We start from the raw sequence: 12,831 nt of genomic DNA, 5'->3' as shown, positions 1-12,831 counted from the left end.
CCAACCCCGAGCACGGACAGTATCGGAGGGGTAGCCGTGTTAGTCTGGATCTGTAACAGCAACGAGGGGTCCTGTGGCACCTTATAGACTAACAGAAAAGTTTTGAGCATGAGCTTTTGTGAGCACAGACTCACTTCATCAGATGCTGGTCTTGGAAATCTGCAGGGCCCGGTATAAATAAGCCAGAGCAAAGGTGGGGATAACAAGGTTAGCTCAGTCAGCAAGGGTGAGGCTGACTACCAGCAGTTGATCTGGAGGTGTGAACACCAAGGGAGGGGAAGCTGCTTCTGTATTTAGCCAGCCATTCGCAGGCTTTGTTTAAGCCAGGGCTGAGGGCATCGAATTTGCAGATGAATTGTAGCTCAGAAATTTCTCTTTGGAGTTTGGTCCTCAAATTTCTTTGCTGTAGGATAGCTACTTTTAAGTCTGCTACTGTGTGGCCTGGGAGATTGAAGTGCTCTCCTACGGGTTTTCGTATATTGCCATTTCTGATACCTGATTTGAGTGCGTTTATTCTTTTACGTAGAGACTGTCCAGTTTGTCCAATGTATATAGCAGAGGGGCATTGCTGGCACATGATGGCGTAAATTATATTGGTAGATGTGCACCTGAATGAACCCACAGTGGTGTGGCTGATCTGGTTCGGTCCTGTAATGGTGTTGTTGGTGTAGATATGTGGGCAGAGCTGGCAACGAGGTTTGTTGCAGGGATGGGCATGGACAGTGACTAGTCTATGAGGTGCCAGTGCTTCAACGGAGGATGTTGCCATGAGGTCTTAAATTTGTTTTTCCAGCAGAAGAAGGGTGTTCACGATGACGAGCTCGTGTTCCACACATTTCATGAGGAGGAGCGCTCCACTGGAGTTGCTGCTGCCAAATCCTTCTTTCCCAACGGCAGCCTGCCAGTGGTCCACATTTCGTCCAACCCCAGCATTGAAATCCCCCCAGAAAATAAACTTGTCTTTTAGGACTGTGTCCAATTGGGTGTAGAACTTCTGCTTCACATCATCTTCAGCCTCTAGATTTGGCACCTAAACATTGATGACAGCTGCCTATTGGTTTTTGGCAATAATGATTTTTTTCCCCATAAAATATTTTGCTTGGTGAGAATCATCAAACTCGTTTCCTTTTGTCCTGATCTGGGAGGAAAACAGATTGCAAACTCTTAGCTCCCTGGCTGTTCCCCACGCAATATAAATCCATCTGAGTTTCAGGTGAGATAAGATATTAACATATTCATTCCCTTTCTCAAGCTGTGAATCCATAATTCAGTTGCTGGGAGCAATGCTCTTCTTGAAAAGCAACCTGTTTTCAGCAACGTATCTGTTACACCCTGGAAGCACCTGTGGTGAAACTTCGGAATGCTCTCACCTCACCCAGGCGTCTTGGCTGATTCTTTCCTACTTGCTGCCTTCCCGACTACCAGCATCACAAGGATCAGCTCCATGGCGGTTGTAGTAATAGATACAGTCCGGGGAGTCACTAGTTTTACTTCAGGAAAAGAGATTGACAGGGAATCATTGGCCATGGGGGGCTTCAGGAGGCTGAACAGTCTCACATGTGTGCTGCTCCCTTAGGATTCAGGAAAGCCAGGCTTGAGTCCCTGTTCTTCCTCATATTCCCATTAGCAAGCAGTTTCTCGGTACCTGAACTACCCTGCCTGTGCACCATGAAGATACAATGTCCTATCTGGAGTGGGGGCTTGGGGAATATATGCACTCATGTTCTGATGTCAATGGGAACCTCATCTTCCCCAGCTCAGCTCCACCTTCCACTTCCATCTTTCCCTTGACACCCCGCCCACCCCTCCCCCAGCATCCCCATCTCTTTAAAGTTATGTGCCGCAGCTAGCACCCTGTAGGGTGTATCAGGATCCCACCACAGTGGATGTGGCCATTCTTCAAGAGAACTGCTTCGTAGGGCTGTGAACCAAAGGGAGAAGGGGAGGTGAAGCTCAGTGGTTTGAGCATTGATGTGCTAAACCCAGGCTAGTGAGCTCAGTCCTTGAGGGGGACATTTAGGGATCTGGGTCAAAGAGATTTAAAAAAAAATAATTGGTCAGGGAGGGAGACAGGTCCTGCCATGAGGGCAGGGGACTGGACTTGATGACCTCTGAAGGTCCCTTCCAGCTCTATGAGATAAGTAGGTATAGGGCAGGTCCTCCGACCCAGTCTTCATCCTCCTGTGAGGCTGAGGCTGTGATGGAGAGAGGCACATGTTAGCCTCCAGCAGGAAAGGGACCAGGACGAGCATCAGTCACATCTGTACAGATTGACCGGTGGCAGGATTAGCAAGAGTCACCACTTGCCAATGCACACGGTGTGCTGAGGCTGTACAAGGCAAAGTATCTCCAGTAGGGAGGGGATGCATTGGTGCCCCTGGAAAAAGCACAGGATTTCCAGGGAGAGAAATTCCAACTGGGACAGTGGTAGAGGTGGGCACCAGAGTGATCATAGGAACAAAGGGTCAATGGCAGAAGAGGAGAGGGGAAAAGCTCAACTGGTTCAACTGGAAAGTAAGGCTGAGATGGGAGCTGAGCGTTCTCTCTCAATGCAACAGGGCAGGGTGCAGGGTGCCCTTTAATCTTTTCCCCATCTGTGGGTGGAATAAATGCTGGTTTGTGCTCCAAGGCATGGGTGGATGTGCACCACCAACAGAAACATATTCCGCCCACTGTGGGTGGCTGTAAGCGCTGTGTAATCAGTTGGGCGGCACCTGAATCTCTTCTGGGCATCTCTCCAAGCCTTCGGCCAGTGGAAGAGGTTCCTGTATTAGGGGCTTTGTCTCATGCTAGTGACTATCCCCCTCCACCGCACACACACACCAAAATGTGTCCCATTTTTTCTCAGTTGTGGTCTCCTCCCTTCAATTTTGGCGCCCACGTCACCGTGGTCTGCTCACATCATGTTGAACCTACCTGTGGAAGACTGAGAATGGCATATTACTTATACAATTTAATGGATGTTTCAGCTTACAAGAAAGAACCCTGCTTAGTCCTAACACAAAGTCAGAGCTAGGACAAATGGAGGTGAGGGAAAAGACCTGGATTAATTGCAGCTTTGTTGTCAGGCATTCCCCTTCTGCAGAACACCACTCATTCATTCCATGTCTCAAATTCTCATGGTGCATTTCTTGGAGCCGTGAGCGTCACCTGTGGTTTGAGAGCACCTGTAGTTTAGCCTTGAAGGTTGGAAGGCACTGGGAGTCAGGGCTCCTGGTTTCAGCCAATGAGCCTCCCAGATGCCCTGAAATTAGCAGTGGGTCTCAGACCTCCCATCCTCTAGGGTGAGAAATAAAACATTAGTCTGGAGTCAAGGAAAATTATTCCCAGAGCTCCACTGCATTCTGTCAGGAGGACGTTACAAGGGCTGCCAGCGAGTGCAAGTTCAGCTTCCAATGGGCAGACCGATACAGGTGTGCCGAGGCACTTCTGCAGAAGGTTGCTGGAAAACTGCAGAAGGTGAACAAAAGATCCAGAAAAATTATATGAGAGCCTGGTGTTCCCCAAAGGTCAGTCCTAGGACCAATCCTATTCAACTTATTCATAAATGATCTGGAGAAATGGATAAACTGTGAGGTGGCAACGTTTGAAAACGATACCAAACTGCTCAGGATATTTAAGACCAAAGCAAATTGCGAAAAACTTCAGAAGGATCTCACAAAACTGAGTGATTAGGCGACAAAATGGCAAATGAAATTTAATGTTAATAACTAATCAGGAAAGAAGAGATCTTGGAGTCATCATGGATAGAAAACATCTGAAACCATCCACGCAGTGTGAAGGGAAAGTCGAAAAAACAAAGAGGATGTTAGGAATCATTAAAAAAGGGATAGAGAATAAGATGGAGAATATCTTAATACCCTTATATAAAACCATGATACACCCACATGTTGAATACTGTGTACAGATGTGATCTCCTCATCTCAAAAAGGTATATTGGCATTAGAAGAGGTTCAGAAAAGGGAAACTAAAATAATTAGGGATTTGGAACGGGTGCCCTATGAAGAGAAATTAAAGAGACTAGGACTTTTCAGCTTGGAAAAGAGGAGACTAAGGGGGATATGATAGAGGTGTATAAAATTATGCGTGGTGTGGAGAAAGTGAACAAGGAAAAATTATTTACTTGTTCCCATAAGATCAGAACTAGGGGACACCACATGAAATTAATGGGCAGCAGGTTTAAGACAAATAAAAGGAAATTCTTCTTCATGCAGCACACAAAATGTGGAACTTCTTGCCAGAGGAGGCTGTGAAGGGTAGGACTGTAACATGATAGAGCTACATAAATTCATGCTGGGTAGGTCCATTAATGGCTATTAAGAACATAAGAGCGGCCATACTGGGTCAGACCAAGCTCCATCCAGCCCAGTAGCCTGTCTGCCCACAGTGACCAGTGCCAGGTTGTTAGCCGATGGCCAAGGATGTTTGGTGAGGTGCCAGCTATGCCCGTTTTATACCATCCGTGACTTTAACCGCTAGGACGCACTGTCCCTTCGCGGCGGGCAGCCCGGGCTAGGCTGACGGATGCCCCAAGGTCCTAACCACCCATGACTTTAACTGCTAGAGCTCAGAGCTCCTTCGCAGTGGGCAGTCAACACTGACTGACAGGTGCCCCAATGGCAGCACTAAGAGCCTTTCCACACCCGTGACTTTAACTGCTAGAGCTCAGAGCTCCTTCGCAGTGGGCAGTCAGGATTGACTGACAGGCGCCCCAAGAGTTTGCCCCGTGGAGGCGGCACAACTCAACGCTAGGCTCTTAGTACTCTCACCTAATGGCCAGGCTTTATAGCCAAAACGGCTGAGGTTCTTTAATTGTGTTGGCTGCTTTACAGTAAACCAGAGAAACAAATCAGGCTTATGCACAAATGGTTACCAAAATTTATTAAACTAGATTCTAATCATGTGGTTACAAAATTGCTAGTGCCTACTTATTTAAATGTATAGATGTTACACACACAAACAAGTTACAAAGCTGAAGCCACAATCCCAAAGAAAGACAACAAAGTATAGAGCTCTATTTCAAAATATGTGTACACTAAAGATAGGAGATCAGGTGTGGGTGCTTCTTACCCTCCTTGCATCTCTCGATTCCAGCGGTGCCAAGCCAGGATCGGTCACTCAATTCCGCGGAAAGACGAATAAGGGACAAGGCTCAGGGACCCTCTTAGCTGCAGAAGCCTTGGGAGGCTGTCACTTATCTGACCAGCAGATAGATAGTGAAAAGCACTCAAAAATCATGGTGCTGTAGGTCCCATACTTATACCTCTGTACTCCTTTATTCTCTTTCTCCTTTCTTATGCCAAATTGGGGCTGGTCTGTCTGGGCGACGCCAGCTCTCGCAAGAGTAGTTTACACTTGCAAGGGAGAGAAACAATAAGTTTCGACTACTGGACATTCTTTTATTAGGGTAAATATTTTCCCACCTAGGATGTGGGTGTGTGTGCATCATGTTATTTAGTAGGGGCTAAGAGCCATGTCTGTCACAGCTTCTCTGTCTGCTGTGAGCCTAATCGTTGTATATGTTCCCAGAGGCACATTGTAGCAGCACACCTGTGCTTCTCACAGCTTCAAAGGCTGTGCTGGAATTTATGTTAAGTGCCCTGTTGTTTTGGCTCCCTTGTGTTCCCAGCAATGCTGGTCTGAGAGGGGGCTGGCTGTCTGGCTACACAGGTGCCCCAGAGGGAGTGGACCAAAGACAATGATCAAGTGATTTGCCTCCTGCCATCCATCTCCAGCCCCTGACAATCAGAGGCCAGGGACACCATTCCTACCCTTGGCTAACAGCCTTTTATGGACCTGACCTCCATGAATTTATCTAGCTGTTTCTTAAATTCTGTTATAGTCCTAGCCTTCACAGTCTCCTCTGGCAAGGAATTCCGCAGGTTAACCATGGGCTGCATGAAGAACTTTCTTTTATTAGTTTAAAACCTGCTAACCATTAATTTCATTTGGTGTCCTCTAGTTCTTCTATTATGAGCACAAGAAAATAACTTCTCCTTATTCACCCTCTCCATACCTGTCATAATTTTATATACCTCTATCATGTCGCCCCTCAGTCTCCTCTTTTCTAAACTGAAAAGTCTCAATATTTTTAGCCTCTCCTCACACGGGACCTGTTCCAAGCCCATAATCATTTTAGTGGCCCTTTTCTGAACCTTGTCCAGTGCCAGGATATTTTTTTAGGTGAGGAGACCACATCTGCACACAGTATTCAAGATGTGGGCGTACCATAGATTTATATAGGGGCAGTAAGATACTCCTTGTCTTATTTTCTCTCCCTTTTTTAATAATACCTAACATCTTCTTTGTCTTTTTGCCTGCCTCTGCACACTGCGTGGATGTTTTCAAGGAACTATCCATGATAACTCCAAGATCTCTTTCCTGGTTAGTTATAGCTAAATTAGCCCCCATTGTATTGTAAGTATAGTTGGGGTTATTTTTTCCAATGTGCATTACCTCACACTTATCCACATTAAATTTCATTTGCCATTTTGTTACCCAATCACTCAGTTTGATGAGATCTTTTTGAAGTTCCTCAGTCAGCCTTTGTCTCGACTATCTTGAACAGTTTAGTGTCATCTGCAAACTTTGCCACCTCACTGCTCACCCCCTTCTCCAGATCATTTATGACTAAGTTGAACAGGATTGGTCCTAGGACTGACCCTTGGGGGACACCACTAGTTACCCTCTCCATTCAGAAAATTTACCATTTATGCCTACCCTTTGTTTCCTGTCCTTTAACCAGTTCTCAATCCATAAAAAGAACCTTCCCTCTTATCCCATGACAACTTAATTTACATAAGAGTCTTTGATGAGGCACCTTGTAAAAGGCTTTCTGGAAATCTAAGTGTACTATATCCCCTGGATCTCCCCTGTCTGCATGTTTGTTAACCCCTTCAAAGAACTCTAACAGATTAGTAAGACGTGATTTCCCTCTGCAGAAGCCATGTTGACTTTCGCCCATCAAACTATGTTCTTCTACATGCCTGACAATTTTATTCTTTACTATTGTTTCAACTAATTTGCCCAGAACTGACATTACACTTACCAGTCTGTAATTGCCAAGGTCACCTCTAGAGCCCTTTTTTAAATATTGGTGTCACATTAGCTATCTTCCAGTCATTAGGTACGGAAGCTGATTCAAAGGACAGGTTACAAACTAGTGTTAATAGTTCTGCAATTTCCCATTTGAGTTCTTTCAGAACCCTTGGATGAATGCCACCCGGTCACGGTGATTTGTTAACATTAAGTTTATCTATTTGTTCCAAAACCTCCTCTAATGACACTTCAATCCGGGACAGTTCCTCAGTTTCATTTCCCACAGAAAACGGTGCAGGTTTGGGAATCTCCCCAACATCCTCAGTCGTGAGGACTTATGCAAAGAAATCATTTAGTCTCTCAGCAATGGCTTTATCATCCTTTTATTGCTACTTTTGTATTTGCATTGTCTAGGGGCCCCACTGTTTTTAGTTTGAGCTTTTGGCTAGCTGTTCCTCAAAATCTTTTTTGGCTTTCCTTATTACCGTTTGTGGAAGTAAGAGACCAGAGGCCTAGCAAAAGTCTGGTCAAGCTATAGCCTGACCTGAAAGGAATGATGGCTACTACACTAGAGGTGTGCAGAGACCAGAGATGAGACACTGATACTTCTAGCATACGAATAATGCCAAGCAGCTCTGAGATAAGCCAGACCCAAGCAGTGCCCGCTCCCCATCAATTAGGAGAGTAAGCTTTGATGTTTGTCTGTTACTAAACCACGGGACTATTGTTTTCTTTACTTGTAAAAGTATATCCATCTGCCCAAAGTGGTGTTTGGGGAGACTCCTATCACCGGCTAGGGCAAACTCTGTCAGTTGGGGCTCTCCCCTGCAGCTGCTTGTATGTTCTAATAAAGAGTCTCTGACAGTTTCTAACCAAACACAGAGTGAAGCTTTGTTTCTTCCACAATTCTGGTGCCGTGACTCGGATGGTAACGCCCGATTAGAACTTTGACGACTTGTGGACTGTTCTCCTCCAAAACCCTCAGCGCCACTTCAGAGGTAAGAGACCTTTTGAAATCTCTGTGAGGGTTTTTGGTGGAGGACTGCCTGTGGATGTCAGGGCAACGCCATCTGGACATGAAGACCTATAAAGCTGTCAGACGCTCCTAGAGTTTTGGTAAGTGTGTTGGTGTGAATTGAGGTTCAGATAAGTTGCCTAGACAATAGGGGTGGCTAATTTGTGGACATTGAGGTCCACAGTTATGCTGTCCAGGGTTAGGACTACGGAAAAATCCTGAACCCCAGCGTGTTTCCTTTTGTGTGCATATTTCCATGCTATGCACTGTCCGGCATAAGGCAGTGCCATTCCCCTCCCTGATGGATGGATGAGATGAGCCGCTTACCGGGTCTGGGACTAGGACTGGATGTGTCGTCCTTTAGAATCACTGTATAAATAGTTGACCAAGCCTGGGACTTAAGTTGACTACAGCCGCACCAGGGCTCCCTGCATATGAGGAGACCGAAAGCAAGGCGGGGGGATCAATGGAACCTCGTGGCTCAACGATTAGGCCCATCTTACCCTAACCTGTTCCCACGGCTGTCCAGTCTGAATCTTGTGACCCAGCAGACTTGTGTGGTTTCTTTCCCTATACTCTCCACGGTACTCCTTTCGAATGGTCAGAGGTGAGTGTGACTGTCAGACTGTTAGGACGCTGCTTTGAGCACTGCCCTCGGTCTTGGTCACCTAATCCTTAATAAGCCATTCCTGTGTGAGTGCCCCACGTGAATTGAGGTTATGGGGGGCAGTGAGTCTAAGGAGGTCCCAGCCCCGCCAAAGGGCACCCCAGCATACTATATGTATACTCACTATGGCCATAAACAGCAACGAAGGGTCCTGTGGCCCCTTATAGACTAACAGAATAGTTTTGAGCATGAGCTTTCGTGAGCACAGACTCACTTCATCAGATGCTGGTCTTGGAAGTCTGAAGGGCCAGGTATAAAACCAAGACCAGCATCTGATGAAGTGAGTCTGTGCTCACGAAAGCTCATGCTCAAAACTTTTCTGTTAGTCTATAAGGTGCCACAGGACCCTTCGTTGCTGTTACAGCTCCAGACTAACACGGCTCCCCCTCCGATACTATGGCCATAAAGTGTGTGTGGTTTGGGTAAATGGAATTGGTGCACCAGAAATGATCCTTCAAAGCAATTTCCTCTAGAGGGTACATTTGACTTGGATAAAATTATTTCTCTCCAGAGGGCATTAGAATCAAAAGGTAGCAAAATTTCTCAAACTCAGTGGAATGTATATTTTGATTGGTATGAAGAAACTAATAAGAGAAAACATCCAAGCTCTTAAATGAATCCCAGGTAAGGAGTCTTAAGGACTCCAATAATAAACTGATGTTGCATGTAAAGAAATTGAAGCAACAAGATAAGACTGATCAGTCTGACCCTTCAAATTTAAAATCCAGTCCTACAGGGCAAGGTAAAGAAACTAACAGCAAAACAAGGTGGAGCCCCTTCAGATCATAATTGCTGTAAATCCGTTATTAAACCGCTTAAGCAGAAGCTAAACTTTGCAACCCGTCAGGTCACAGCAGTCACAGCAGGAGAATGGGATCAAACACAATGTAGGAGAGTAAGGAATATCGGGGCAGATGCATCTGGGCTGTGAGAAACAGCTTTTTGGACAAAAGCCCGGACTATAAGACCTTGAAGAAACTGACCAACTCTGAAAGCTGTTAGTTCAAGTTCTTTTTCCTAACTTCTTAACTCTTTGTGGTACAGAGTGTAGTCATGCAAGCATTTATGTTGTGGTATATGTGTATATGTCATGGAGTTTTGTTTAAATTAATTGTCTTGCTAACACGTTTGTGTCAGAATCTGATAAATTGCCCTGGCAGCAACAAAGAGCTGTTTTGGTTTTGTACTGCCAAGTGTCTGGCAATTAGAATCTGTACTAATCTGCACTCCTCATCCTTTTGTGTTTGGAGCTTCTTTGCTTTTGACCGGTCTGGGGTAATTTTGTCTGTCTGTCTGTCTGTCTGTTTGTCTTGCTGGTGTATCCATAAGGAGAGGACGCCTTCCGATGTGGACACCTTCCAATATCAGAGAACAAAAGTTAAGAACAAGAACATAAGAACATAAGAATGGCCATACTGGGTCAGACCAAAGGTCCATCCAGCCCAGTATCCCGTCTGCCGACAGTGGCCAATGCCAGGTGCCCCAGAGAAGGAGAACAGAAGACAATGATCAAGTGATTTATCTCCTGCCATCCATCTCCTGCCCTTGTACTGAAGGCTAGGGCACCATACTTTACCCCTGGCTAATAGCCATTTATGGACCTAACCTGCAAAAATTTATCGAGCTCTTTTTTAAACCCTGATAGAGTCCTGGCCTTCACCGCCTCCTCCGGCAAGGAGTTCCACAGGTTGATTGTGCGTTGTGTGAAGAAAAATTTACTTTTATTAGTTTTGAACCTACTACCCATCAATTTCATTTGGTGTCCCCTAGTTCTTTATTATGGGAAAAGGTAAATAATTTTTCTATATTCACTTTCTCCACACCATTCATGATTTTATATACCTCTATCATATCGCCCCTCAATCGCCTCTTTTCCAGACTGAAAAGTCCCAGTCTCTCTAGCCTCTCCCCATATGGGACCCGTTCCAAACCCCTAATCATCTTAGTCGCCCTTTTCTGAACCTTTTCTAATGCCAATATATCTTTTTTGAGGTGAGGAGACCACATCTGCACGCAGTACTCAAGATGTGGGCATACCATAGTTTTATATAGGGGAAGTATGATATCTTTTGTCTTATTATCTATCCCTTTTTTAATAATTCCTAACATCCTATTTGCTTTACTAACTGCCGCTGCACACTGTGTGGATGTCTTCAGAGAACTATCCACTATAACTCCAAGATCCCTTTCCTGATCTGTCGTAGCTAAATTTGACCTCATCATGTTGTACGTGTAATTTGGGTTATTTTTTCCAATGTGCATTACCTTACACTTACCCACATTAAATTTCATTTGCCATTTTGCTGCCCAATCACTCAGTTTGCTGAGATCTTTTTGTAGTTCTTCACAATCCCTTTTGGTTTTGACTGTCCTGAACAACTTGGTGTCATCTGCAAACTTTGCCACCTCACTGCTTACCTCATTTTCTAGATCATTGATGAACAAGTTGAACAGGATCGGTCCCAGGACTGACCCCTGGGGAACACCACTAGTTAACCCCCTCCATTGTGAAAATATACCATTTATTCCAACCCTTTGTTTTCTGTCATTTAACCAATTCCCGATCCATGAAAGGATCTTTCCTCCTATCCCATGACTGCCTAATTTACATAAAAGCCTTTGCTGTGGGACCGTGTCAAAGGCTTTCTGGAAATCTAGGTATATTATGTCCACTGGGTGCCCCTTGTCCGCATGTTTATTAACCCCTTCAAAGAATTCTAATAGATTAGTTAGACACAACTTCCCTCTGCAGAAACCATGCTGACTTTTGCCCAACAATTCGTGCTCTTCTACGTGCCTTGCAATTTTATTCTTTACTATTGTTTCTATTAATTTGCCTGGTACTGATGTTAGACTTATCGGTCTATAAAGTTGTGTAAAACCTAAATAAACTCACAGAGTTAAATTGTCTCTTCTGTTGTAAAGTTAAATAAATTATAGAGGTAACATCAATATATAGAAATAATGGGTGAGATGTACTTGAAATCTCCTGCTCAGGGTTATGCCCAGCAGAGCCATAGGGATCTGCAGGGTCTGGTAAACCAGATATACAAGTTAGAAGAAGGGTTTAATACCGATGTGCCGACAGCTCTCAGCTTTAAAGTTAATCCAAGATTTACTAAAGAAAGGGGTCCTCATTAAGACCCAGAGCCCCTTCAATAGCCCAAATTTGGCCAGTTCTAAAGAAATAATCAAATTTAAATCTCCATAATTCAATAAAACTTGCCACAAGAAGATAAAGGGTTTCTATTGGGATTTAACTGCCCCAAATGTATAAAAGGGAATGTAAGCTGTGTACAGTAGTGTACAATTAGTTAGAGTAGTGCAACGGATGTTAAAAAAAAAGTATGCTCTTAACATGAGTGACCCTGTAATAAGATGCTATATATATGGTTGTCTTTTAATAAAGGGAAAGTCTTTAAGCAATGTTCAAAATGATAATTAAAGACATCCCTCGTGATAAAAGGTGTGCGTGGGGTAGTCAAGGAGCCCCCGGTCCTTGCTATATTGCCAATAAGTTAAAGCCTGTGTCCATAAAAAGAAACGTTTTAACAATGAAAACAGGATTGGGCCCACACAGGTAAGCAATAGGTAAAGAAAGCTATAGTCTGAGAGTCCTGAGGGCATATTAGCAGGAATAAGGGAAGTAATAAAAGTCAAAGGGAAAGTCAGATCCCTGTAATAACACCTTCAGTTAGTGAGATCTGAGCTAATAAAGTTTTCTTTTTTGAGGCAGCAAGCATGTGATTAGGGGGAAAGAGTAAATCACTAACTCTGAAGCGTCTGGAGAAAATTCAAAGTAGCTTGCAGAGTTTAAAAAGAACTAAGCATATTTGTAAATGGAATATTTGAAGATGTAATCTGCCACCCCCAACGGGGGCTAGAAAAGTGTTCTTTTGTCTTTCAGAAACACAGAAAAACTGGTATTTACTGAAGAACAACCTAAAACGTCATGAATCCCCTCTCAGCATGAAGAGTGTGGTTTTATTTTTTATGTTTGTGCTTATCTTATTAATAGCGTTGTTAAGTTGCCTATATTTCTAAGTAAACATAAAAATACACGTTTCAGGTGAGGCAAAACCCAGAAAAAGCAGAAAAGTTAAACCCTGTT

At 44.3% G+C, this 12,831-nt stretch overlaps 1 protein-coding gene across 1 annotated transcript in view; it reads left to right on the top strand.

The window, feature by feature from the left end:
• The window catches only part of LOC142004032 (anionic trypsin-like), a 33,817-nt gene extending 32,850 nt beyond the window's left edge, over positions 1-967 (top strand). The window contains exon 6 of the mRNA XM_074981453.1: positions 794-967. Coding sequence (XP_074837554.1) covers positions 794-967 — 174 coding nt within the window. The remainder of the gene's footprint in view (positions 1-793) is intronic.
• Positions 968-12,831: the final 11,864 nt, after the last annotated feature.

This window comes from Carettochelys insculpta, chromosome 30, assembly GCF_033958435.1.
Source record: "Carettochelys insculpta isolate YL-2023 chromosome 30, ASM3395843v1, whole genome shotgun sequence".
NCBI lineage: Eukaryota > Metazoa > Chordata > Testudines > Carettochelyidae > Carettochelys > Carettochelys insculpta.
This window is presented reverse-complemented; position numbering and strand designations above follow the sequence as displayed.